This window comes from Podarcis liolepis (genome assembly GCF_965112155.1).
Source record: "Podarcis liolepis genome assembly, chromosome: 10".
NCBI lineage: Eukaryota > Metazoa > Chordata > Lepidosauria > Squamata > Lacertidae > Podarcis > Podarcis liolepis.
The window spans coordinates 71,951,839-71,974,775 of NC_139562.1; the positions used below are offsets into that span (position 1 = coordinate 71,951,839).

The following is a 22,937-nucleotide window of genomic DNA, read 5'->3' on the forward strand; positions in this document are numbered from 1 at the left end:
ATTGAAGTGGAAAGGGAGGCGGGCAGCAAGTTTGTTCTCTGCGCGACGAAGACCAGCCGGACAGATTGGAAATGTACGCGTCCGACAGCCAGATCCCGCACATGCTGCGAAAGTAGGGCAGGCGAAATCAAGGTCGCGGTAGCGAAGCGCAGAGGCGGCGGAGGAAGTTTCGCATCCCGCTCCCCCTTTCGCTTCTTCTCCCATCCCTCGGGCGCGTCTCCGCTTCTTTGGGGGCTGAGGGGGGAGAGGGGAATTCGGCCCAGTTGCCCCGAGTCCGGCTCTTGCCTGGCGGCGCTTTCTTTCCCCGCAAACCCCCTGGCTGGGATATTTTAAAGCCGCTCAATTAAATGCCTGGGGAAGAGAGGCAACCGCGCCTCCCGCCTCCTCCACATTCAGCTGGCCTCGCTGAACTACAGGCTCGGGAAGGACCCCCAGGGGTCATCTAGTCCTACCCGTCAAAAGGCGCGAAACCCGCCGCCCTTCTCTCACCTGCGCCGGCCACCGCCGCTGCCCTCAGCCCTTGGCTGCCGCCGCCGCCGCCGGTCTCCTCAGCGCCCGCCTCGGCCATGGCCAGCGCCCCCGGCTAGTCCGGGGCGACGGAGGCAGGCGCGGCCCCCCGCCCCGCAGGCATGAGGCCAGGCGCCCCTTCGCCTCCAGCCCAGGAAGCAGCAGCAGGAGGCGGCGGCCCAGGGCGGAGACACCGCCGCCGCCGCCGCCGCACCTGGGCGCGGGTTCCCTCAGCCGCAGCGCCGCCTCTTCTCGCGAGAGCGCGGCCTCGCCGCCGGAGCCAGCGGAGCTCCGAGGAGACAGACGGAGGCCTCGGCTCCGGGCGCGCGGACCCCTGGACGGAGGGGAAGGAGCAGACGTCGCCCAAGGCCTCACGGCTCCGCGGGGTCGGGCCTGGGCCTGCTGGGCTCCCTTTCCCCTGGCACAAGGGCGCCCCTTCCGCTCCGCTTCGCCCTCGGGCTCCCCCGGCTCGCCTTGGCCAGCTCGGGGTCCGGGGCGCCGCTTGAACCCGCGGCCCAACCCACGGGCCAGCCGAGCTCCGCCATCGCCGCCGCAGACCCAGATACGCCGAGGAAGCCGCTGACCCCCTTCAGCCCCCGCAACGCGGCTCGCGCTCCCCCGCCATGCTGGTGCCCCCCGCCCGGTTTCATGGCTTCTCTAATCCCACGCCATTCAGAAGATAACTCGCAAAAAGTGCCTTCTGCGTCTGAACGCGCAGGTTGGAAAACCGCGTGGGGCGGAAAGATGTTGCAACCCGGGGGCGAGAGGGAGTCCTCTGAACCCGCACCTGGAACAAAACCTGCTCCATCGCAACAGGGCGCAGGTGGCCCAAGATCTGGCTTGAGGTTGCAGTCCTCTTGCAGGATGCACATTTTGGGAAAGTATGTGCCAACTTACCTGAGTAAACATGTATATAATTCTGTTGTCAACTACAGTATTCAGAAAGCTCAGGCCAGGCTGCAAGGCTGAAGTTGGAGCCTACCACCTCCAAGTGCCTCTACAAGAACAGATGTTTGGAGGCCGCCTTCCCAAAATAAGCTTTGAGCATTCCCAAATCAGAAAGCACAGCTGCTAATAAAATGTTCCCTAGGGAAAGGATGGGGAACCTGTGGTCCTCAGGTGTTTCTGGATTCGCAACTGCAGCCAGCATGGCCAGCAATCGTGGGTTTTTTTTTACAAAACACATTTATAGCCCACAATTCCTCCAAGGTCAAGGTGCTGTACATAGTTCTCCACATTTTATCCTCACAACCCTCTTAGGTGGGTTAGACTAAGAGGCCGTGATTGGCCCTAGGTGAACCTCATGGCTGAATGGAGATTTTAAACCCTGGTTTCCCAAGTCTTGGTCCAGCACTAACCACACTAAACTGGCTGACAGTCCAGCAACATTAAGAGGGCAACCGGTTCCCCACCATTGCCTTCTCTGATGCCCTAGCACCATGTCCAGTGCAAAGCTTTATTTTTATGCAAGGCGTTATCAACTGTACAGCCCCCAGATCAATGCTTATAAATATGGAACTGAGGACTTTGAACCCTAAAAGAAGTCTTGGGCCATTTCCAATCATACATACTTGTTGACAGATGCCAGGCATTTTGATTCCATCACTCCAATTTTGTACAACCTGCACTGTTTGTCTGTTTGCTTCCAAGCTCTATTCAAGGTGCTGGTGTTTTTGTTTAATCCAGCTTTCCCTGAACTGTGACTAATTTTGAATTATTGGTTAATTGACTGATTGAACAATATTTAATGTTTTGAATTTTATATTTTACATTTAACTTTTTTGTTATTGCTAACATTTTCTTTTGACTGAGTGGTGTATAAATTTGCTAAATAAACCAACCACTTGGGACCGCCGCCTTTTATACATTTCTCACACTCAGCTATATTGGTAAAGTGCTTTATGTGCATTATAACACTGACACCAGATGACGCTGTGGAGACCCGTCTTTAGCCAACGGGATTTCCTTGTATGAAGTTTACAATGCATTTAACTGAGTCACTTCTTTGATGGGGCTAGATCCAGTCATTAACTAGGCATCATCTGAAGCTTTATTCCAGCTCCCTCAATCTGTGGTGAACACCCACTCTAAGTATTTCAGGCATGTCATTTTTCAAGACCTCTAGATGATTTTTTTTGGGCGGGTGTCTTGTGCCTTGCCACTTTGGAGTTATTACTGTGTTTGGGTTTGTTGGTTTGTTTTGTAGTTTTTAATGCTTCATTTGGTTTGGGGTTTTTTTAAAAAAACAAACCTGTTTTGATACTGTACCTCATTAGTTCCTCAAAACTTACGTGGTGCATACATTTTTGAAACAAAAAAATTGATAAAATTAAGAAGCAAGCTGTTGAGAGTACTTAAAAATGGTCTCATGCAGAAGTGCTCAAAAGCATAAATGGAGAACAGGACAGCATGAAAATCAAAACAAAGTTGATCCAAGGCATATGTAAAAAGAAAAGAAAAAAGCAGAAAATGCTTAATACTGCAGAACAGATCCCGACTAAACAGAAATAACTTTCTGACAATAAGCTGTTCAACGGTGGAATGAACTCCCTTGGATGGTGGTGGACTCTCTTTCCTTGGAGATTTTAAAGCAGAGGTTGGATGGCCATCTCTTGGATGCTTCAGCTGAGATTCTTGCATTGTAGGAGGTTGGACTAGATGACCCTTGGTGTCCCTTCCAACTCTACGGTTCTATGATTCTATTCCATTTTTTAATCAAGGTGACATGATGAAGTACTTCATGTGCTGTGTTTGAACAACATCCAGACAAGAGGACTGGCAGCTGTGACAGTGACCCAGGTGGAGAATTCGTCCTATCTACCTGCAGTTCCATAAAAATGCTCTTTTAGAAACAATGAAAGATTGTACTTTCATATGCTTTCCCATGTAAAACATGGTGCATGTATATAAAACTAGTATGTGACAGCTGGGACCAATGGAATTTGTTGTAGTCCAACATCTGGAGGGCACTAGGTTGGTAAATGCTGGTGTAGACTCTTCCACCTGCATTCCAGCACACATTTTGCAGGGCTGTACCATAGATTTCTGAACAGCTGTGAAGTTTGCACCACTGCAGTCAGAATATTTCCTTTTTAAAGAAACCAGTGCTGCTCTTGCAGCCACAGGCAAAATACCTTGGCAATTTCATCCACGTTGGACCAATTGTCCAGAAAAACATTTGTTACATGCTGTGATTTCTTCTATTCACTCAGCTTTTGGACGTACAATTCCATCAAGATTCTATTGTACACAATAAGCTATCATGAGGTGGGCCCATTTTCAAATCTAATGAAAATACTTTTCATTTTAGAGCCGCTTAGCACTGCAGTGCTATTACGACAATAATAATAATAATAATTGAAAAGGCAGGATTGTGGGGCGAGGCTGCAAAGTGTTTTGAAGAGCCTTAGCGGAGCCTCTAAGATCACACGGGTGCAAGACAACAATAAATGTAAACAAACTACAACTTGTAGAAAAGAATGCCATGTTTATTTAATATGCTGTAAAAAGCCTTATATAAATCTTTATAATGCTTTCTAGTGTAACTTTTCCCAAACCACAACTAATGAATTTGTATATTTAAAAAAAGAGAGAAAATATAGATTATAATTGCCTTTCAATTCTCAAGTGATTTATTTATTTATTGAAATTTTAGTCATTAAACAAGGTCAAGGTACTTTTCAAGCACTGATTATTTACTGGGGAAGAGCTGTGCACAAATGTGCAAAAGAAATAAATCAAAGAGAAAAAGCAGAAACTCAAAGGGTTTTCTGCATATTTTCATGGGCTGTTGTGGTAAAAACTAGAACGAGTTCCCAGAGTACTACTATTTTGCCCAGAGATACAGAATCTGTGACTCTCCAGATGTTGGACTACAGCTCCCATCTTTCCCAATCATTAGCCATACTGACTGGGGCTGATGGGAGCTGGAGTCCCAACAATTTCTACCCCCTGCCAGCAAGCAAGCAAGCAGGCTGACATGGAGGGAGCAGCTATATGGGTTTACAAGCAGCTCCTCTTGAAGAGCAGTAGTAGCAGGACGTTTTGCCGCCTTCTGATGTGCTTCAGCACTTCGGATTATGGAGCGTGTTCCAGATACCATAGGAAATCAAAATAAAACTGTGACTTAAATAATGGATCCAAGCAGCCTTTGAAGTCTTCTGTGATCAGTTAACAAGGGTAATTCAGGTTAATACCAGGTTCTCTCTCACTGCATCCAGTGACTGTGGCTTTGTATAACCAACCTTTAAAAAAATAAAACCTCTAGCAAAACAAAACGAAAAGTGCAATTGCTCTAGCTATATTAGATTTCAAACACTGGCAACATTGGTTGATTCTGGATCATTTCCCCATACAAAACTCTGTCCATTTGTTCATTGCACGGCTCTCCTGGGATCGTACCATTCCAACAGGCAGATGGGGGATTGAACATGGAAGCTTGCATATTTGTGAGCTACTTCTCATGAAACCTCTCTTCCCTGTAGAAAGTTAGCATGGCAGGGAGAAGAATATTAGAATTCTTCCCAACATGCAGCTTGTTGCTTAAATGCAGGAACTCTGTTCAATTTTTTCTTTAACTTGGAAGATGCAACTTGTCCACCACTCTAGTTCTGAAGTGGTCCACTTACAAAGAGGGCTGTGCTATGTGATATTTGCAAGTTTGTAAGTTCATCTCCAATTCATTGTATTAAAACAATGAACAACCTACCCCACAGCCATCAATATTAGTCAACCCAACCCTCACCTCCCGAAGTTAAAACCATGTGAGTAATTTCATCCTTCTTAAACACCACATGTTGACAAGAAGTGAACCATATATACTTCTAGTAAACAGAACTTTATAAATTTGCAATCAAGCCATTTCAGGATCTTTGGTACTCAGAGCAGAATAAAATGGCACAACAAACCATCATGGGGAAGTTAATGCAGGAGGAAGAAAATGAAAGAAGCAAAAGGTCGGTTGTACACTGATTTTTGAAAGCATCTTCAGCTGCTGTTTAGCCTGTCGTCGTCCCAGATTTTTCTCCTCTCTACAAGTTTTCCACTATGAAGCTGTAGTTTAATTGATTTCACAGTACCATTTCTCCCCTGAAAATAAAAGAATTGCAGCTCTCTCCGCAGCGGTTTATTATGCTCAATATACTGGGTCCCAGGTCCCATTTCTATACCAGTTCCAATCTGAAGTGCAGCTTCTCTTTAGGAGCCCTGAGCTAGAGCATAAGCCATTAAGTACAGAGAATAACCTTCAAAAGAGCTTGTTTCAACCAGTATACGCATTTGTTTCAAGCAGCTCCGTGACAATATCTTATGTCATCACATGCCATCTGTAGGAAACCTATTGAATAGTTACAAAAAAGTGGCTTCTGGTTTTCATACTGCATATCTAAAACCCTGCCCAGGTTAAACACACAACAGGCAACATTACTGAGAAGCAATGTCACTTCGTACAAATGTGATATGGGTTGAACCCCTGGGCAAATTAGACACATTACAGTACAGAGCCACAATACAAACAGAGGCATAATTGACCTTTTTACACACACACACACACACACACACACACACACACACACAGCGCAGATACAAAGATGTCCATTCCTTTTTTATTCCAGTACCTTTGTTATAATAAAGTTAACAAAAATATTCACTATTAAAAAAAAGAGTGAGAGAGAGAGAGAGAGAGAAGCCAGCTGGCACTGCCAACTAATTCTTGTAGTAGTCTTAGAAATCCTAATCCGGTAGAATTTCCTAGTTTCAGTCCATCGTCGTGACCATTTCAGTGTATTGAGATCTATGCCAAGCAGGTCTTGGTGATGCAGCAGCTACCTGAGTTCTTTGTTTTATTTCTGCTGTGTTTCACAACTTTCCAGCATTCATGTACGAAGGGATGGAGCCACGCTGAGTGAGCCCTTCAAACCTTTTGTAAGTATAATTAAGAAAAACCCAGTCCTTGGACTTGTAATCAGGTTCTGTGGTGTTTGGCACTAGAATGCAAAAATAAAGATTATAAACACACATGCATATGCACAGAGTCAAGCTTCAAGAAATACCAAGCTAAATTAATATTGAAGATGGAAGTTAATCATTCACACTGTATAACTTTTAAATTACACAAATAAAATGGTGATGCATTTTACAGAGTTTACTTAGGATCCGAGAGTGAACAAGAGGATAACTGCACACATTAAACTTGGACCCCTTCAGAATGCTTGGGGATTCATCTGTATTGCTCTTATTTATATGCATGATTTTTCTATTTTACATTTGCATTTTCCCCTAAACTTCTTGCAGTAATAGGATTGCCATATTTCAGAAAGTGAAAATCCAGACACAAAAGTTATTGAACTTTTTTTTGGCAAAAATCTCCAAAAAAACCATGAAGTTTTTAAGCTATTTTTTCTGAAATTCACCAAAAAACCAACACTTCCAACACGTGTTGCCTTCTGCCCTGGTTTTCCCAGACATTTCCCCAGATTCTGCCACTTCAGTCCTTTCCCTCATTATATCCTAGACATCTGGTCGTTCTTACTTTATTTTTTATTAATTGTTTTAAACATTTATAAACACTTCCCCAAAGCCCATCCGCAGTCTCTTCTCCTCTGTACAATGTGCTGAGCTAATAGCTCTTCTGTACATACTGCCCCTCAGTGAAATTAGGGCAGCTCAGCCAATCACTGACAAAATAAATCCATTAGTGCATTACAGTATATATTGTTCTGATCGGTTAGAAGCGAAGAACACTTCAGTTTCATTTTAGTTTCTCATTTTCATCTTGCTTTTTCCCCAGAAGTAGTCAAAGTAGCTTAACAAAAGAAGACATACATAATTTATATCAAAACCCGATTAAAATGATAGATGCATAAGACACAAACAGGTTTAAAAGCAAGCAGTAAAAAACGTTAAAAAGCCAACCGCAGCAACCCAAAAATATGCTGATCAAGTTTACATAAATTTGCTTTTAAGGTCTCAGTTTATAATGAAAAGTTCAGGAACACAAAGTACAGGTATAGGGGATGAAGTGATAGAAAAGACGCACAGCATTTCTCCCATGTGACAGGGAGATGTAAGAGGCCTGCTAAACTGTAAGTGATGAGGTGGCCCCCAGATAACAAAAACAAGAACTCTGAAATGAGGCCTTATTCCCAAAATTATGTGGTTTATTTAATCCATATTGCAGCATTAATGTGCACTCTCACCTGGCTGTAAAATATCAGATTCTGGGAAGTCATCAAAATTGGAAGTGTCATCAATACTTTTGATTTCTATAGTGATTGCAGCTGGTCTCTCTCTACAGCAAAACAAAAATACCAGAGTAGTGAACAGCACAAGCAACTTTATAATAATTTCACAGTGCATTAAAAAAATCCTAACACCACAACTTTCTAGGAAGCTTCACTAGAGCACGTAGATGTTAGAGATGCAGTATATTTGCTCCATTATATTGCTATTATTTTATCGAGGACCCGAGGATTAAGTTCTGAATGCAGCCTACTGTATCTCTCTGTATAGTCATTGGGACTATCTCCATGCCACAAGCCTCACAAGCCCTGCTCCACATCCTTATCAAGTGCTTTTGCTTGGCTGCAAGGTGACTTTGATTATCACTCCAGCTTCCCTGGATAGAGAATGATGTTTGAGTGCAGGTGTTTGGAGCCTACTGTACAAAGGCAAGAGTTGCATCTGTTGGCTCCATCTACTTTTTGCCTCTGGGTGTCAGAAGACTGACCACAAGGGACTGCAGTCCTTGGCCTGAAAAAAGTTTCCCATTCCTACTTTAATCTTTCAGCAACTGTACCTGATATGTCCCCAATCAACACCTTCAAAAAATGGGTGACCCTTCAGTTCTTCTACTCCACTGCTACCGATTCTGTTTTCTGCATCAGTGCAAAATCTGAGAGAAAGAAAACATGACAAAATGTTGCAACCAAGGTGGTCTACAATGAAAGATGAACGTTTCAAAATTCGCAAAACTGCAGTCTGAATCCACACTTCCAGTCACCAATGGAACTCACTACTGACACCAGGAGACGGCCCCTTCCACTCATGAATTTGTAAGGGAGTTTTAGATTCCCTTACTAATTCTAAGAAAACTGATGAAACTTCTGCTGCTTGCAAGACATTCCCATAGTTCCTTTTTTTCTTCATACAAAAATGTGCAGATGAGACAAGAACCACTTCTTCCCCATGGCTTCATTTAACAGAGGACTTTGGGCTGCATAGACAAACAACAAGAGACGGGCACAACACCCCTCTTGCTATCCCTATGGGAAAAAGAGTAACCAAAACAGAACATAGACAACTTTCTATTGGCTAAAATCCAATTTTTGAAAACAAATAAATCTGATAATGGGCTAGTAAGAATCACAACCTAATGCCAACATTTAGGATTATAGTGTACATTTCCATTTTTTTCAAAACACAAAAGCTATTGACCCATATAGCAACCCTGTAAGTTAAGTCAGCATTATCTCTATATTCCCAGCACAGAACTAAGGCAGAGAGATAATATACCAAGTTTAAAATCTTATTTACCTGTGCTTTTCACAAATAAGAATGTAGATTTTATCACTGCTACCATTCTATTTTAACATATAACATATACCGTATTTTTTGTCCCATAGGACGCTCCGTCCCACAGGACGCACCTAGTTTTTTTTGGGGGGGGGAAATAAAGGGGAAAAAAATTCTTTTAATTGCCTTCCCACTTTTTGCCATTTTAGCTTTATTCTGTAAGCTGCTCCAAAAGCAATGACTGAAGAACTGCTGATAAATATTTAAAATATAAATAACTTATATAAGTAAAATAAAAACATACAAGCATTTTGGAGCATTTCATCCCAATACTCAATGGTTTTGTTCCTCTTATTTCAATTTAATTGCACGGCAAATTTTAAAAAGTCTTAAAGCTTAAATTTCTTTAGATATTGACATACACCAAATTCCTTAAACCAACTAGATAATTGTGCCTTTACCTCGTAACACACCCAGGGCTGATTCAGGGTTATGGGAATTCATAGTGGCTTTTGGGGGTTTTTTAATACAAGGGCGCGGGGAAAGTAAGGCCTGGAAAAAATCCTTGCGGTGATCAGCTACATTGCCGGAGTGGCAGAGTTAGGAAGTTCTGAGGTGCAATTTGAACAGGCTATGGGGATAATTATAAAGGAACTGCACGATCACTGACTATAGCCAAATGGTAGATCGCAGGCTTTGTACATCTTGAGATCCCCATTTCAGTCCCTGAATGAGATTATTTAAAGGATCTCAAAAGCAGACTGTGCTGAACTAGGAGGACAACACGCAGACTGTGCCTAAGGCAGCCTTGCAGGAGGCTGGTTTCTATCTGTTCCTGGAGATTCCTGTGCGCCTTAGGAGGTGTGCCTGCTTTTAGTAAGCTGCTAATCAGACACTCCATTTTCATAATCTCTAATTTTTACTAAATTTTCAAAATAAAAATAAAAATCAACAGATTAACAAAGTTTACCAAACTCAAATTAACTATAAAAATTACAAATTAATTTCCAGTTTAATATATCCTTAGAGAGACTTCCGGAGGCGGCGCGAAACTGTAATGGCGGTCCTCTTCGTTCTCTGAAGAGGGGCTCCGCGGAAAAGGGTCGTTCGCTGCGGCATAGCGACGACCCATTAAGATAAACCACGGGTAGAGTGAGCCCGTGGCCGTGGGACTCGGCGGGCACCAGAAGCTGCCCTGAAAACACAGAAGGGACCCCGTAAGGAGACCCGGAGTGAAGGAGGGATAGCGGTGCTGTGAGTTCATCGCTCTTTCCGCGGAAGTGAAGCCGCGCGGCTGTTGCAGATGAGCGCTGACCTTTCTTCCTAAAATCAACACTAAACTGCAAGCAACATACCCGTGAGTAAAGGGATTTAAATTTGGTAAAGAATTTGTTGGATTTGGCTGAAATCGGGAGATGAGAAAAGGGAAGTCCGTCTCCCGACATTGCTGACAAGATCAAAGCAAAGTCTTAAGAAGCGGAAGCGCTTGAAACGGGACTTTGGGAAGTCTTAACTTTCTTGCGCTACTAGATCTATTCTTTATTTTACGGAAGGAAGGAATGGATATTGACTAAATTAAGCTGTAAATGTGGACTTTCCTCCTATTTCCTGCCTCTTTTGGTTTGTACTTCTAAAGAGTCAGACGTCGGACTGCCGGGGAGAGAGGTTGCGATAACTGCGGAAACAGTTGCAAAAACTTTTTTGGAGTGTAACTGATACATTTGAGCAGAAAAGACTGTATGAGACTTTGTTGCAAGCACCGTTGATGGAACTTTGCTGAACTTTAAGAGGTGCTTTGGGGAATTTTTTGGCCGGTGAAGGGACTGTTGGATTATTGGACTTACTGAGCAGAAACAACTTGGAACTTTAATGGCGGAATACTTCCTTCTTTGTCTTTGAAACTTGGTGGCACTCCCCCTACAGGGCTTTCGGATTATAAAATCCTGGGAACTGATCTTTGTTTTGGCTCTCATTCTACTGATTGTTTATAACTGGTTCTGTCTTTCCCATGGAACAATAGACAATTTGACCTTGAACACTGACAGATGTGTAATGAGTGGTGCAGGGAGAACAAGAGCATCTAAAGCTAAGGAAACTAAAGAGGCCAAGGAAAAAGAAAAAGAAAAGGAAAGAAAACCAGGACAATTTGTACAAACAACACTGACCCAAGGACGCCGATCGTCGGTTCCAGCTGTACTGGTGACACAGAGGGAGCAAGCTGAAATAACAGAGAAGCCCACTGAGGAAGATATGGCAGCAGGTGGGTCAAACACACTATTAAAACAAATATTGGAGCAGTTATCAAGCTTAAACCAGAAGGTGGATGACCAGTCTCTGAAAATAGACAAAGCGACTTCTTCGATACAAAAACTGACTGATCAAGTTTCCCAGCATACGCAAGCAATAGAGAACTTGCAAGGAGCAACAGCGGAAAACCGTGAACTAGCTGGAGAAGCAATTCAAAAAGTGGGAGCCTTACAAAAAGAAGTTGAAGAAATAAAAGGAGAAGTCAAGCCTCTGCACAAACAGGTGGGTGAACAACAAACCTACCTGTCAATGGTGGAATTGAAAAATCGTGAGAACAACATCAAATTGAGAGGCATTCCAGAACTTGAGCAAGGAGACTTGATTGGATATCTGACACAAGAATTTTCAAAGTTCTGGGACATAACAGAAGATACAGATTTTAAAATTGTCTCGGCATACAGATTGGGAAGATTGGTAAGGAAAGACAGATCCAGGGACTGTTTGATAATTCTAAGATCAAGGGAAGAGAGAGACAAGATCCTAGGCCTTCATTTCAAAAAAGCAATTCAAATACAAGACAAAAGGGTGGAAATTTATAGAGATATCCCAAGACAGCTGTTGGACCTTAGAGCCACCTATACAGAACTAGCAAAATTACTGAGACACAACGCAATTCCCTACAGGTGGGAGTTCCCACAAGGATTATCCTTTACATACAAAGAAAGGAAGGTTAAAATTAGAACACCTGAAGACAACCAAAAGTTCCTTCACGATCACGGTGAAGATCTCCAAAAAGGAGCAGATTGGCTTCCACCTTTACCAACACCAATTCTGCCTGGAAGCGGGCCAACGCCTGCCCCCTCGGGATCGGAGCAAAAGGAAGACACCTCATCTTAAGAACATCTCAATTAGAACAGGATGTCCCTGCAGCTACTTAGTTGGAATATAAATGGCGGGAATTCTCCGGAAAAAAGAAGGAGGATATTTCATATCCTAAAAAAAGAACAATTGGACTTAATATGTCTTCAAGAAACACATGTGACCAGGCTCCACAGGAAAGTATTAATCAATAAAAGATTAGGCCAAGAATTTATCTCATCAGACAAAGTTAAAAAGAGAGGCGTTGTAATATATGCAAAGGAGAATCTGACACCAAAATTCTTATTCAAAGATGACCATGGAAGAATTCTCGCAATTGAAATTCAAACACAAGGGGAGAAGATTCTGATACTAGGAATTTATGCACCAAATGATGGAAAATCAGAATTTTATAAGAAGCTGCATGAGACACTGCTCGACTACCTGGATTATTCTAATATTATCGTGATGGGAGACATGAATGGGGTGGTCTCAACAAATATGGATAAATCCCAAAATCAAAATTTAACAACAGACGGAAGACTCCCCAAAACGTTTTTTGAAATGACAGACAATATGGACTTGATTGACATCTGGAGGACAAGGAACCCCTTGGGTAAAGAAGGAACCTTCTTTTCTGAGGCCCATTTGTCATGGACACGAATCGACCAAATTTGGATATCTAGAGGGCTGGCACCTAAAACAAGAAAGGTGGAAATCTGCCCAAAAACCTGCTCCGACCATAATGCCTTAAAAATGGAATTGAGACTTATCCCAACCGGATCCTTTAGATGGAGGATGAATGACACCTTGCTAAGAGATCAAGAGATCGTTAAGAAGGCCCAAAAAACTTTAAAGGACTATTTTGAAATAAATTTGAACACTACGGTTGAGAAGAGAACAGTCTGGGACGCAAGTAAAGCTGTAATGAGAGGGTTTCTGATACAACAGAACACAATAAAAAGAAAATTTTGGAATGGAAAAAAGGAAAAAATCTTAGAGAAAATAAGTGAAGGAGAGAAAAAGCTGAGGACCAAACCAAAATCAAAAGAGGTATTAAGAGAAATCAAATTCCACCAAGCACAATATTCGAAATTGATTAATCAAGAAATTGAATGGAAAATTAAACAAATGAAGCAGAGATCGTTTGAATCAGCAAATAAATGTGGAAAATTGTTAGCTTGGCAGTTGAAAAAAAGACAAAAGTTAAATACAGTTACAAATTTAGAGATTCAAGGAAAAATAGTGCAGAAACCAGAAGAAATAAGGAAGTGCTTCCACAGATACTTTAAAGATCTTTATGCACAGGGGCCTCAGCAAGAATCGGAAATAGACCAATTTTTGAGAACAAATGGGCTAACTAAAATAAGTCAAGACCAAAGAGTAATTCTCAACAGTAAAATAACCCAACAGGAAATTGAAGGTGCCATTCGAAATATGCAACTCGGCAAATCTCCAGGCCCGGACGGGCTCACCTCCAAATATTATAAGACTTTGAAGGACTTTTTGATACAACCATTATTGGAGGTTTGCAACCAGATTATGGAGGGGAAGAGGGCACCGGAAACGTGGAAAGAAGCATTCATCACATTGATTCCAAAGTCGGAAATGGAAAAGACCCAGCTTAAGAACTATCGTCCCATCTCACTCCTGAATGTGGATTACAAAATATTTGCAGACATTTTAGCAAATAGATTTAAAAAAGTATTAAATGAAGTAATTCATAAGGACCAAGCAGGTTTTCTCCCTGGCAGACATATGTCGGACAATACCAGGAACATTATTGACATATTGGAGCTTTTGAGAATTAGGAACACAAGGGCTGCTTTAATTTTTATTGATGCGGAGAAAGCATTTGACAACATTTCTTGGAGGTTTATGAAGAAAAACCTGAAAGGGATGGGAGTGGGAAGGGGGTTTGAAAATGGAGTAGAAGCAATCTACTCAGAACAAAAAGCCAAACTGATAGTGAATAATGTGGTGTCGGAGGAACTCAAAATTGAAAAAGGGACACGACAGGGGTGCCCCCTATCTCCTCTGTTATTTATTTCTGTCCTGGAGGTATTGCTGAATATGATCAGAGAGGACCGGTTGGTGCAGGGTATAGTGGTCGGAGCGAAACAATACAAACTGAAAGCTTTCGCAGATGACCTAGTCTTGACATTACAGGAGCCAGAATCTAGCACAAAAAAAGTTCTTGAACTTATCTCGGAGTTTGGTCGGGTGGCGGGATTCAAGCTTAATAAACAAAAAACTAAGGTTTTGGTTAAAAATCTGACACCTACAGAGACAGAGGGGTATCAGAAAGAAACAGAGTTAAGTGTGGTGAAAAAAGTGAAGTACCTGGGGGTATTTTTGTCCACCAAAAATTTAAATTTATTTAAAGATAATTATGAAAAATGCTGGTTGGAAATCAAAAAGGATTTGGATATATGGGCAAGATTGAAACTTACCTTGTCAGGCCGAATCGCAGCTATAAAGATGTGTGTTTTGCCAAAAATGTTATTTTTATTTCAAACCCTACAGGTCGTGGACAGAATGGAATGTTTTGGAAAGTGGCAGAGGGATATATCCAAGTTTGTCTGGCAGGGCAAAAAGCCCCGAATAAAATTTAAAATACTAACTGACTCAAAAGAAAGAGGGGGGTTTGCCCTGCCGGATTTAAGGTTGTACTATGAAGCTGCAGCCTTCTGCTGGTTGAAGGATTGGTTCTTGTTGGAAAACACTGATGTCCTAGACCTGGAAGGGTTTGACAACGTTTATGGTTGGCATGCATACTTGTGGTATGACAAGGCAAAGGTTCATAAATTGTTCAAAAACCATATTGTCAGAAAATCAATATTTGCTGTATGGATGAAGTACAAGGATTTACTAGAAAGTAAAACCCCGAGGTGGTTATCACCAGTGGAAGCCAAAGTTTCCAAAAAAAGGCCCAATATGGAGGCCTATTGGCCAAAATATTGGGAATTAATTGAAAGAGTTGGAGACAACTGGAAGCTCCAAAGCCAAGACAAATTAAAAAATAAGGTGCGAGACTGGCTACATTATGCCCAAATGCAAGAGGTTTTCAAAATGGATAAAAAAGTTGGTTTCCAGGTGGAGAAATCGAAACTAGAGACGGAGTTATTAGAACACAAAACTAAGGTACTTTCGAGAATGTATAACTTGCTGCTTAAATGGAATACACAGGATGAGACAGTTAAATCGGCTATGATAAAATGGGCACAGGATGTAGGACATAACATTATGTCTGAGGACTGGGAAAGGTTATGGAACACCGGTATGAAATTCACGGCATGTAGTGCCTTGAAAGAGAACATTATGAAAATGGTATACCGGTGGTACATGACCCCAGTCAAGTTGGCTAAAATATACCACCTGTCTGATAATAAGTGTTGGAAATGTAAGGAGGAAGAAGGGACATTCTTTCACCTCTGGTGGACCTGCCCGAAAGTAAAGGCCTTCTGGGAAATGATATACAATGAGTTGAAAAAGGTATTTAAATATACCTTTCTTAAGAAACCAGAGGCCTTTCTGCTGGGCATGGTGGACCGGAAGGTGTTAAAGAAGGACAGAACTCTGTTTATGTATGCGACAACAGCAGCAAGGATTCTTATCGCAAAGTACTGGAAGACACCAGATTTACCCACACTGGAGGACTGGCAGACACAGTTGTTGGACTACATGGAGTTGGCAGAAATGACTGGCAGAATTCGAGATCTGACCGAAGAAACAATAGAGGAGGACTGGAAAAAATTTAAGGATTATTTGCAAAAATATTATAAGTTGTTTGAATGTTAAGATTGTGCATGATTAGGAAACGTCACGCTTCCGCAACCTATTTAGGCAAAGGATAAAATAAGCCTAGATAAAAAAAAAGAAAAGGAAACAAATTTGAAACAATATATTATGTTTATTGTGAAGGTACCAAAAGTAAACTACAAACTTTCGAAATTGGTAACATAATAAAGTCAAAGATACAATAAGTTATGAAACAAGGTAACAAATTGCTGATCAGGTTAGAACAATGAATGCAATGTTGGGAGGATGTGGGGAGGTCCAAAAGAAAGTAAATTTTATGAAACATGATGTGTAACATATTCAATTTTTTTTTTCTTTTTTTATTTTTCTTTATATATATAAAAAAAAAATGTTTCTTGCATGTTGCTATGTAAACTAATTTGTGAACCTATGAAAAGGAACGCAATAAAAAATTTTATAAAAAAAATAATAATATATCCTTAGAGAGTGACTACCCATCCTTACCTCCATGGTGTTTTTACTTCCTTCCCTTTACTGCTGCATTATACAAATAATGTATTACAAAACTTTGATGAAATTATTATCATCTTTCTTTCGTTGCTTGAACCTCAAATCCTGCTCACGGTTTCATTTATCTATAACGTTTCTCCAGATAGTCCAAAAAAGAACTGAACTCTTACAAAAATTGCTTGTCTTCATCCCTTACGTTGCTGTCCTCATATTCTTTTACTTTTAAAATCCATCTTTAATTCACATTCTCTCCCCACCCTTTGTTCCATTGCTGCACCTATAAGCACCTGGGTGCAGTTATTTCATCCTCTTTGGAACCTTTGTCTCAGCTGTTAGCGTGTTGGGAATCTTCTTTGTTAGTTACTTTCTAAGTTAGCATCACTGCTCCCAGCGGTTCTTACATTCTGATCATCACCAACATTCTTCTCTATAAAGCTGCTTGGTTCTGGAGGTTCTTAGTTTTGGTAGTTCAAACCCATCAGTCCAGCCACAGTCCTTCCAAGTCAGATTCCATTTTGCAGTTCTCATTCAACCGGACACAACAGGCTTATGTTGACATTCCTCTTCCACTGGAACTCTCCCGTTGTACTGTTACTAGCAAAGTACTTCCAATTTTACAGTATAAAGTCACATTATATTCAGATGTTCTTCTTTGGTTTTGATACTCCTTATTCCATTTTAATTTTGTTGCTCTTTATTCAGCTGACAACAGGGAAGGTAGCAATTTCTCAATGACTTCATAACTTTGATGCACAGTCCACTCCTCCCCTTCTCTCTCACAGCAGCAATTTCATTCTCTTTTCCTTCCAATAGTTAGACGAACAGACTTTCCCCTGCATCTACCAAGTCACCATTTCTGGCAGGGCACCTTTTATTTCATTTCCAATTAGTCCATTTTGATAGAAAGTAAGCCACTTCTGTGTTGCCTCCAATGGAGTCTGCAACAATGTCGCCTGTGTCTCGCCCCTTAACCTGCCTGAAAGGAGTCCTTCAATTCCTTCTGAACCAGGAAAGGGGCAAAATTTATCTCTGTAGCTAATTTTCTCCTCTGATACCAATGGGGGGGGGGTAGGGGTGTGTGTCTTTGTCATTCCCCATTTGAGTCTTCTCCGATCTCAGACAAGTGGCTCCCCACAGTCACAGCTTGATGCAGAAGCCCATTTGTATAATCTTAAAATAATGACTCCCCTTCATGGATCCCTGCCTTGTTGTGGCAAAGGGGCTTGAAAAACTCAGAGAAGCTATGACAGGTCATAGACGGACAGGTCATAGCCGAGAGTTTAGACTAAATGTGATTCACCTGGAGAAGGAACTGGCAAACTACTCCAGAATTTTGCCAAGAAAACTCCAGACATAAAAAAAGGAGAAGCTTTGAGAAGAAAGTGAGAGCTTCCAAGGCATGCTCTGGTTCATGGGGTCATGGAGAGTCGAACATGACTAAGTCGACTAAGCAACAAAAATACCTTGTAAATTTCTAGCACTGAAGCAAACTACCTTACATAACAGCATGCAGCAAGTTCAGATAGGTAAGCAAACAAACAAACAAACAAACAAACAAACAAACAGTCTGGCAAGTCAGACCCATTATTATTGACTATTCATTACAACAATGGACTAAAAACAATCCTCGTCAAATTAAAAGTGGGGAGAAAACAATTCTAAAAATGGCCAGCTCCAGAGAGTGGGGATCCAATATTTTGCCCCCCACCCGGGGCTAGAGGGACCCCCTTGGACTGACAAAGAAAAGTGCCAAATACAATTCCTAGGAGCCAAGAGAAATGGGCTGTGAAGACAACTCTAGGACAGTGAAAGAGTGAAGAGCAGCATTACATACCAAGCACAGTCATGAGCAGGAAGATGTTTTTCATCAGACTGTGCTAGACCCTGACAGAAGTGCTGTCCCCCCCCCCAACTGAGTGTGTGCTAGAACACAAAGAGCCCCACTGCCTCTCCCTTACAACTCCTGTTGCTGGGGGAAATGAGAGGCAGGCTGGACCAGCTTCACCACAACACCACATTTTGCTGTAAGCCTGGTGAAAGCCATTCCAACTAAAATCAGCCATACAGTTGCATATAGGAATAAGCAACCAACTGTACTACACAGTTACTGCCAGTAAGATCCACTGTAAATCAGTCATGCATTCATACATACAATAAATCCCAGGGAGTGACAGTCTACTCAGGGCTGAAAATAGTATTAAACTAGCACCCCAAAAACAAAAAACAAAAAAAGGTGGGCAACGGCAGCAGCAGGGCAGTAGAGCACTGCTACTACTAATACGACAGCTAAATCCCACCCAACTACCTACTACTTAGCCACCAACACAACTCCAGATTTTGCCTTTGTGCTAAGTCAGTTTCAGCTTGCAGTGGTGCTCCATAAAGCTGGAGTACACAGCCCCCAATCCTAAGAGAAGTCAACGCACTCTCAGAGAGGCAGTGTATGTGGTGTGGGGGAAGAATAGCACTATCCCTGGGTAAAAATATTACAAGTTGAATGCAGGGAAAGTGCATTACCTCCTCAGCTGAAACACAAGAGTGAGGTAAGATAGGTGGATATGACACAACTATATGTCAAAGCATAAACAAGCATAAACAAAGGTCCATGAAGTATTAAGTTTGGAGTATTCAGTTTTGCATTCCTTCCTGCACTGAAATCACCTTTAAACCCCTCCTGTATCTTCAATTCTATTAATGTGCAAGAACTTAAGAGCTGTTTTTGCTAAAGAAGAACAAGGATGACCGTTTTTTAATAAACAGAACCAAGAAGTTACTCAGCAGCATGCCGGCTCAAAATATTTAGGCTATTCTGGCTGCAGCAGAGGGAGAAATGGAACAAGAAGGCTTTGCTGAGATCTGCTTCGTTGGCCTCCTCCTCTCTCTGAACTGCTTCCACTCAAGCAGGCCACTGAAAAAAACCTCTAACTTTAAAAAGTCGTGTCTGAGTTCACTTGTTTTCCTCTTCCTTTTCCAATCCTTTTTCCTTTTGAGTCATGACTTTCAGATTGCAAACCTGCAGGCAGGGACTGTCTTGCTTCTCGTTCATTCTTAATCTTATGCAAGCTGAGCCTTTATTGGCTGAAGAGCAGGGTGAAAATGCTTAAAACACTTACATCTACATTGCTAAACTGGATCAGCTAGTCCTACTATCTTGCCCACATTACGCAACTGGACACCGCCAATTAAAGGTTTTGCCTTAACTTATTGTAAGGATCTTTCTTGCAGAATCTTGCTTCTGCTCCTAATTTCAAGAGTGATTTTCCACAATAACTTCAACAGCTTACAATTTTTTGGACTTCACTTACTTCAAAACATGGATTAACAAAGCAGATTTTATTGGGCTTTATTAGGGGTACTTTCTGACATAACGCCAGTGTTGTGGGAGCTTCATGCGCCACTGACTTAACACTGGAAGCCTGAATGCATGGGAGAAGGCTTCCAATTCACTTACCTCCCACCCTATCATCCACGTTTGTGAGAAGAGCAATACTGTTCTGGAGAGTACCTATGTTTGCAGCCCCTCCCACATCCACCTGGATCCACATGGCAGAGGCTCCCACAGTGGTAAGGCAATGACCAAAGGGCTCTACATTGCATGCTCAGTGTTAACAAAGCTGTGCATCATTGTGTTTGTTCCACAAGCAGGAAAAGGGTAGTGGAAGAAAACAGAAGCATCAACTCACTTTAGAATTAAGTCCTTGGCTTTTTCTGAAATGGGCACCTCAGGTGGAAATACTAGGGTCTCTTTCCAATTCATAACTTTCCTATATGTTTCTTGAGGTGTTTCAGAGCAGAAAGGGGGATAACCTGAAGAAATGGGGGTGGGGGGGAGAGGGGAAATCATTAAACATGTTGTACTGATTTGAATGTCAGATTTAGACTAAATTACAAGAAAGGTTATAAATCAGCCGCAGGACTGAATATAAACCTGCAAGTCAATCCTTGGCTGTCTCAACAAAATGCTCAGAGAGAAAGTGTTATTCTCATTGGAAAGGGGACAAAAAGATGAATGGGGTCAATAATTCTTACCTATTAGCATTTCATACATAATCACTCCCAAAGACCACCAGTCACATAATTTGTTGTAACCTGTTTGCATGAAAACTTCTGGAGCAATATAATCTGGGGTCCCAACAGTAGAGTATGCCTAAAAGCAAGATGATTTTAAGAAAAAGTTTTAGTCAATACTCTGGCAATCTTATTAACTGGAGTTATAATATTGTATAAGCATTCACCTGTCATCTAATAACAGCCTTTTAGTTGCTTGAGGAGATTGGGTGACAAGTGGAGGTTGCTGAAGCATGAATTGTTCAGCAGAAGGCCATCATGCTGAAAAACTTTGCAGAAAACACTCAAAGCTCACCAAAAACTGTACTTACCAGCTGTCGTCTATTCTTTTTCCATGTTTCTGCTTTTCTCTTAGAGTTCATGTTCTGAAATGCTAATTTGCAAAAAAAATAAATAATTATTGCATTCAATTTTACCAACACAAGAAAAATTCAGATAGGGCACAACCCCAATGTTACCTCTGTACAATGGGAGCTACGTTAGCATAGTTTAATAGTGAAACTGCACTGGTAAATGTGCAAACGAAAACCATGTTTAGGGAAGAAGGAATTATGTGGTTACTAGTGGTCAGCTCCTGAATGAGGGTATGAAAGCCAGTGCCATCATTCCCCCCTCCCCTCTCCAAACTTGCATAAAACCTATTGCCAGAGCAATACAGAATCAGGCTATTCTGAAGCAGCTGCACAGAAAGGTAAATGTGTGAAATCAAGTTTTATAGATGCAACGGATGGAAAGTGAATGCAACACTGGAAACCGTTCATGCCAAATATTTGTACAGGACTTCAGCACAGAAGACACAGGAAGATGGACTTTGTTTATAACTGAAAAACAGGTATCTAGGTTTTGTTTTTGTGCCATGATCTTTGGTCTCGTCCACACATGCTTGCCAATGTGTATGTGGTTTTTTAAAAAACAACACCACGTGCAAACAAAAAGTAGGCACATAGTAGTGAGAGTTAGGAGAAGGTTGAGCATGATGTCTCTGTGTTTTTTAAACTTACAGAATTAAAAAAAGGAACTTTGAAAAATGGTAATCTATTCTATCACATTTTGCTGCCATGTGTAGACCAGGCTGAATTTACATGGCCTTGTTTCAAATATATACATCTAATTTGGAGAGGGGAGAGGCTCTTATCTGTTGGAAAATTCCATTCCACCTTAAGGAGCAGACATGGGATTGTTGCGTGTCACATGTCTGTTTACATCCAGCAGAGTCTGCTGGGAACTTCCGTTTGTGTATAGCTTTTGCTTTTCTCTCTCTCTGAGGAGAAGAAAGGGAGACATGTTTTCTTTGTCCTGATTTATGCTTAATAAATCTTTAGCTGTTAGTATGTTTCCACAAGCCTCACGCCTCTTCTGTTTGTGCAGTACAGTGGTACCTCGGGTTAAGAACGTAATTCATTCTTAACCTGAAACTGTTCTTAACCTGAAGACCACTTTAGCTAATGGGGCCTCCCGCTGCCGCCGTAGCACAATTTCTGTTCTCATCCTGAAGCAAAGTTCTTAACCCGAAGCACTATTTCTGGTTTAGTGGAGTCTGTAACCTGAAGCGTATGTAACCCGAGGTACCACTGTATGCTCTGCTAATATAGCGTGCTCAGGCTTTTGAAGTCTGAGTCACTGATTTACGTCGCACCAGAGATTGGGGGATTGTCACAGCTGGAAGGGCATGATCCAGCTGGGGGCTAGCCAGCAGGCATCTCAACCCCCGAAGGATGCTGACATTATCTACCAAAGTTTTGAATAGTTAGCAGGGCAACAAGAGAACCTTTCGGCAACACCTGGTTTACTGTCCCCCCAGTCTTGGAAAGGAGGACGACTACTAAAACAATGCTACTGCCAACTCACACCACTTACTCTCTGCAGCTCTATTTTCCCAAGCCACCATTGTTCATTTTCTCTAGCAGCAGCTAATATCACCTGACCAGGCAAAAATGGCAGCTGCTGGAGCAAGTGACCAAAGGTTTCTTTAGAACACCAACCACAGCAAAGAAGTATGAACTTGGCACTGTTCTCATTCAAAAAGGAGTTCTGGCAAAAGGAATGCACTTATATAATGCCTAACCTGTATAGTGTACCTATCAATGCCTCTGAGGGAGTGCAGAGTAGTTTAATACTTTTAAGCTACAACAGGCTGTACTTACAGAAGTCACTTGGTGGATTGTGTGTAAGATTTCTGTAGAATTCGGTTCTGTGAGCTTTCTTTAAACCTGTGCAGAGTCCAAAATCAGAGAGTTTTACATGCCCCTATGGAAAGAAAACATTACATGAGTTTAGGTGCTGAACTACCGAAAATCCTTTGAAAGCTTGGAAGTCCTTGCAAGTCCATACTTAAAATGCCCAAAACTAGAAGAGAATTACAACAAAGGAAAAGGCACATATTTTGAAAAGAAAAAATTATTTTCAGTCAACAGCATTGCATTATTCCGGTTGAGAGGAGCCTGTTTTCCAACTCCTTTCCTCTAACATCTTTG

The 22,937-nt window shown here is 41.8% G+C and overlaps 2 protein-coding genes across 6 annotated transcripts in view; both read right to left on the minus strand.

Annotated features, from left to right (window-relative positions):
* Positions 1-2,795, minus strand: part of BMAL2 (basic helix-loop-helix ARNT like 2) — a 39,445-nt gene extending 36,650 nt beyond the window's left edge. Inside the window, exon 1 of one of the 3 annotated variants that reach the window (XM_083464074.1) lies at positions 2,759-2,795. In XM_083464074.1, the coding sequence (XP_083320200.1) occupies positions 2,759-2,780 (22 nt within the window). In that variant the 5' untranslated portion in view covers positions 2,781-2,795. Of the gene's footprint in view, positions 1-489; positions 749-2,758 lie in introns of those variants that run through there. The other 2 variants (XM_083464075.1, XM_083464073.1) reach the window with 2 other exon arrangements.
* A 3,251-nt stretch (positions 2,796-6,046) lies between these two features.
* Positions 6,047-22,937, minus strand: part of STK38L (serine/threonine kinase 38 like) — a 50,867-nt gene continuing 33,976 nt past the window's right edge. For all 3 annotated transcript variants that reach the window (XM_083464089.1, XM_083464087.1, XM_083464088.1), the window contains exons 8-14: positions 22,608-22,710; positions 20,775-20,836; positions 20,425-20,542; positions 20,079-20,202; positions 8,303-8,398; positions 7,704-7,795; positions 6,047-6,491 (exon numbers count right to left, since the gene is read on the minus strand). In XM_083464089.1, coding sequence (XP_083320215.1) covers positions 6,364-6,491; positions 7,704-7,795; positions 8,303-8,398; positions 20,079-20,202; positions 20,425-20,542; positions 20,775-20,836; positions 22,608-22,710 — 723 coding nt within the window. In that variant the 3' untranslated portion in view covers positions 6,047-6,363. The remainder of the gene's footprint in view (positions 6,492-7,703; positions 7,796-8,302; positions 8,399-20,078; positions 20,203-20,424; positions 20,543-20,774; positions 20,837-22,607; positions 22,711-22,937) is intronic.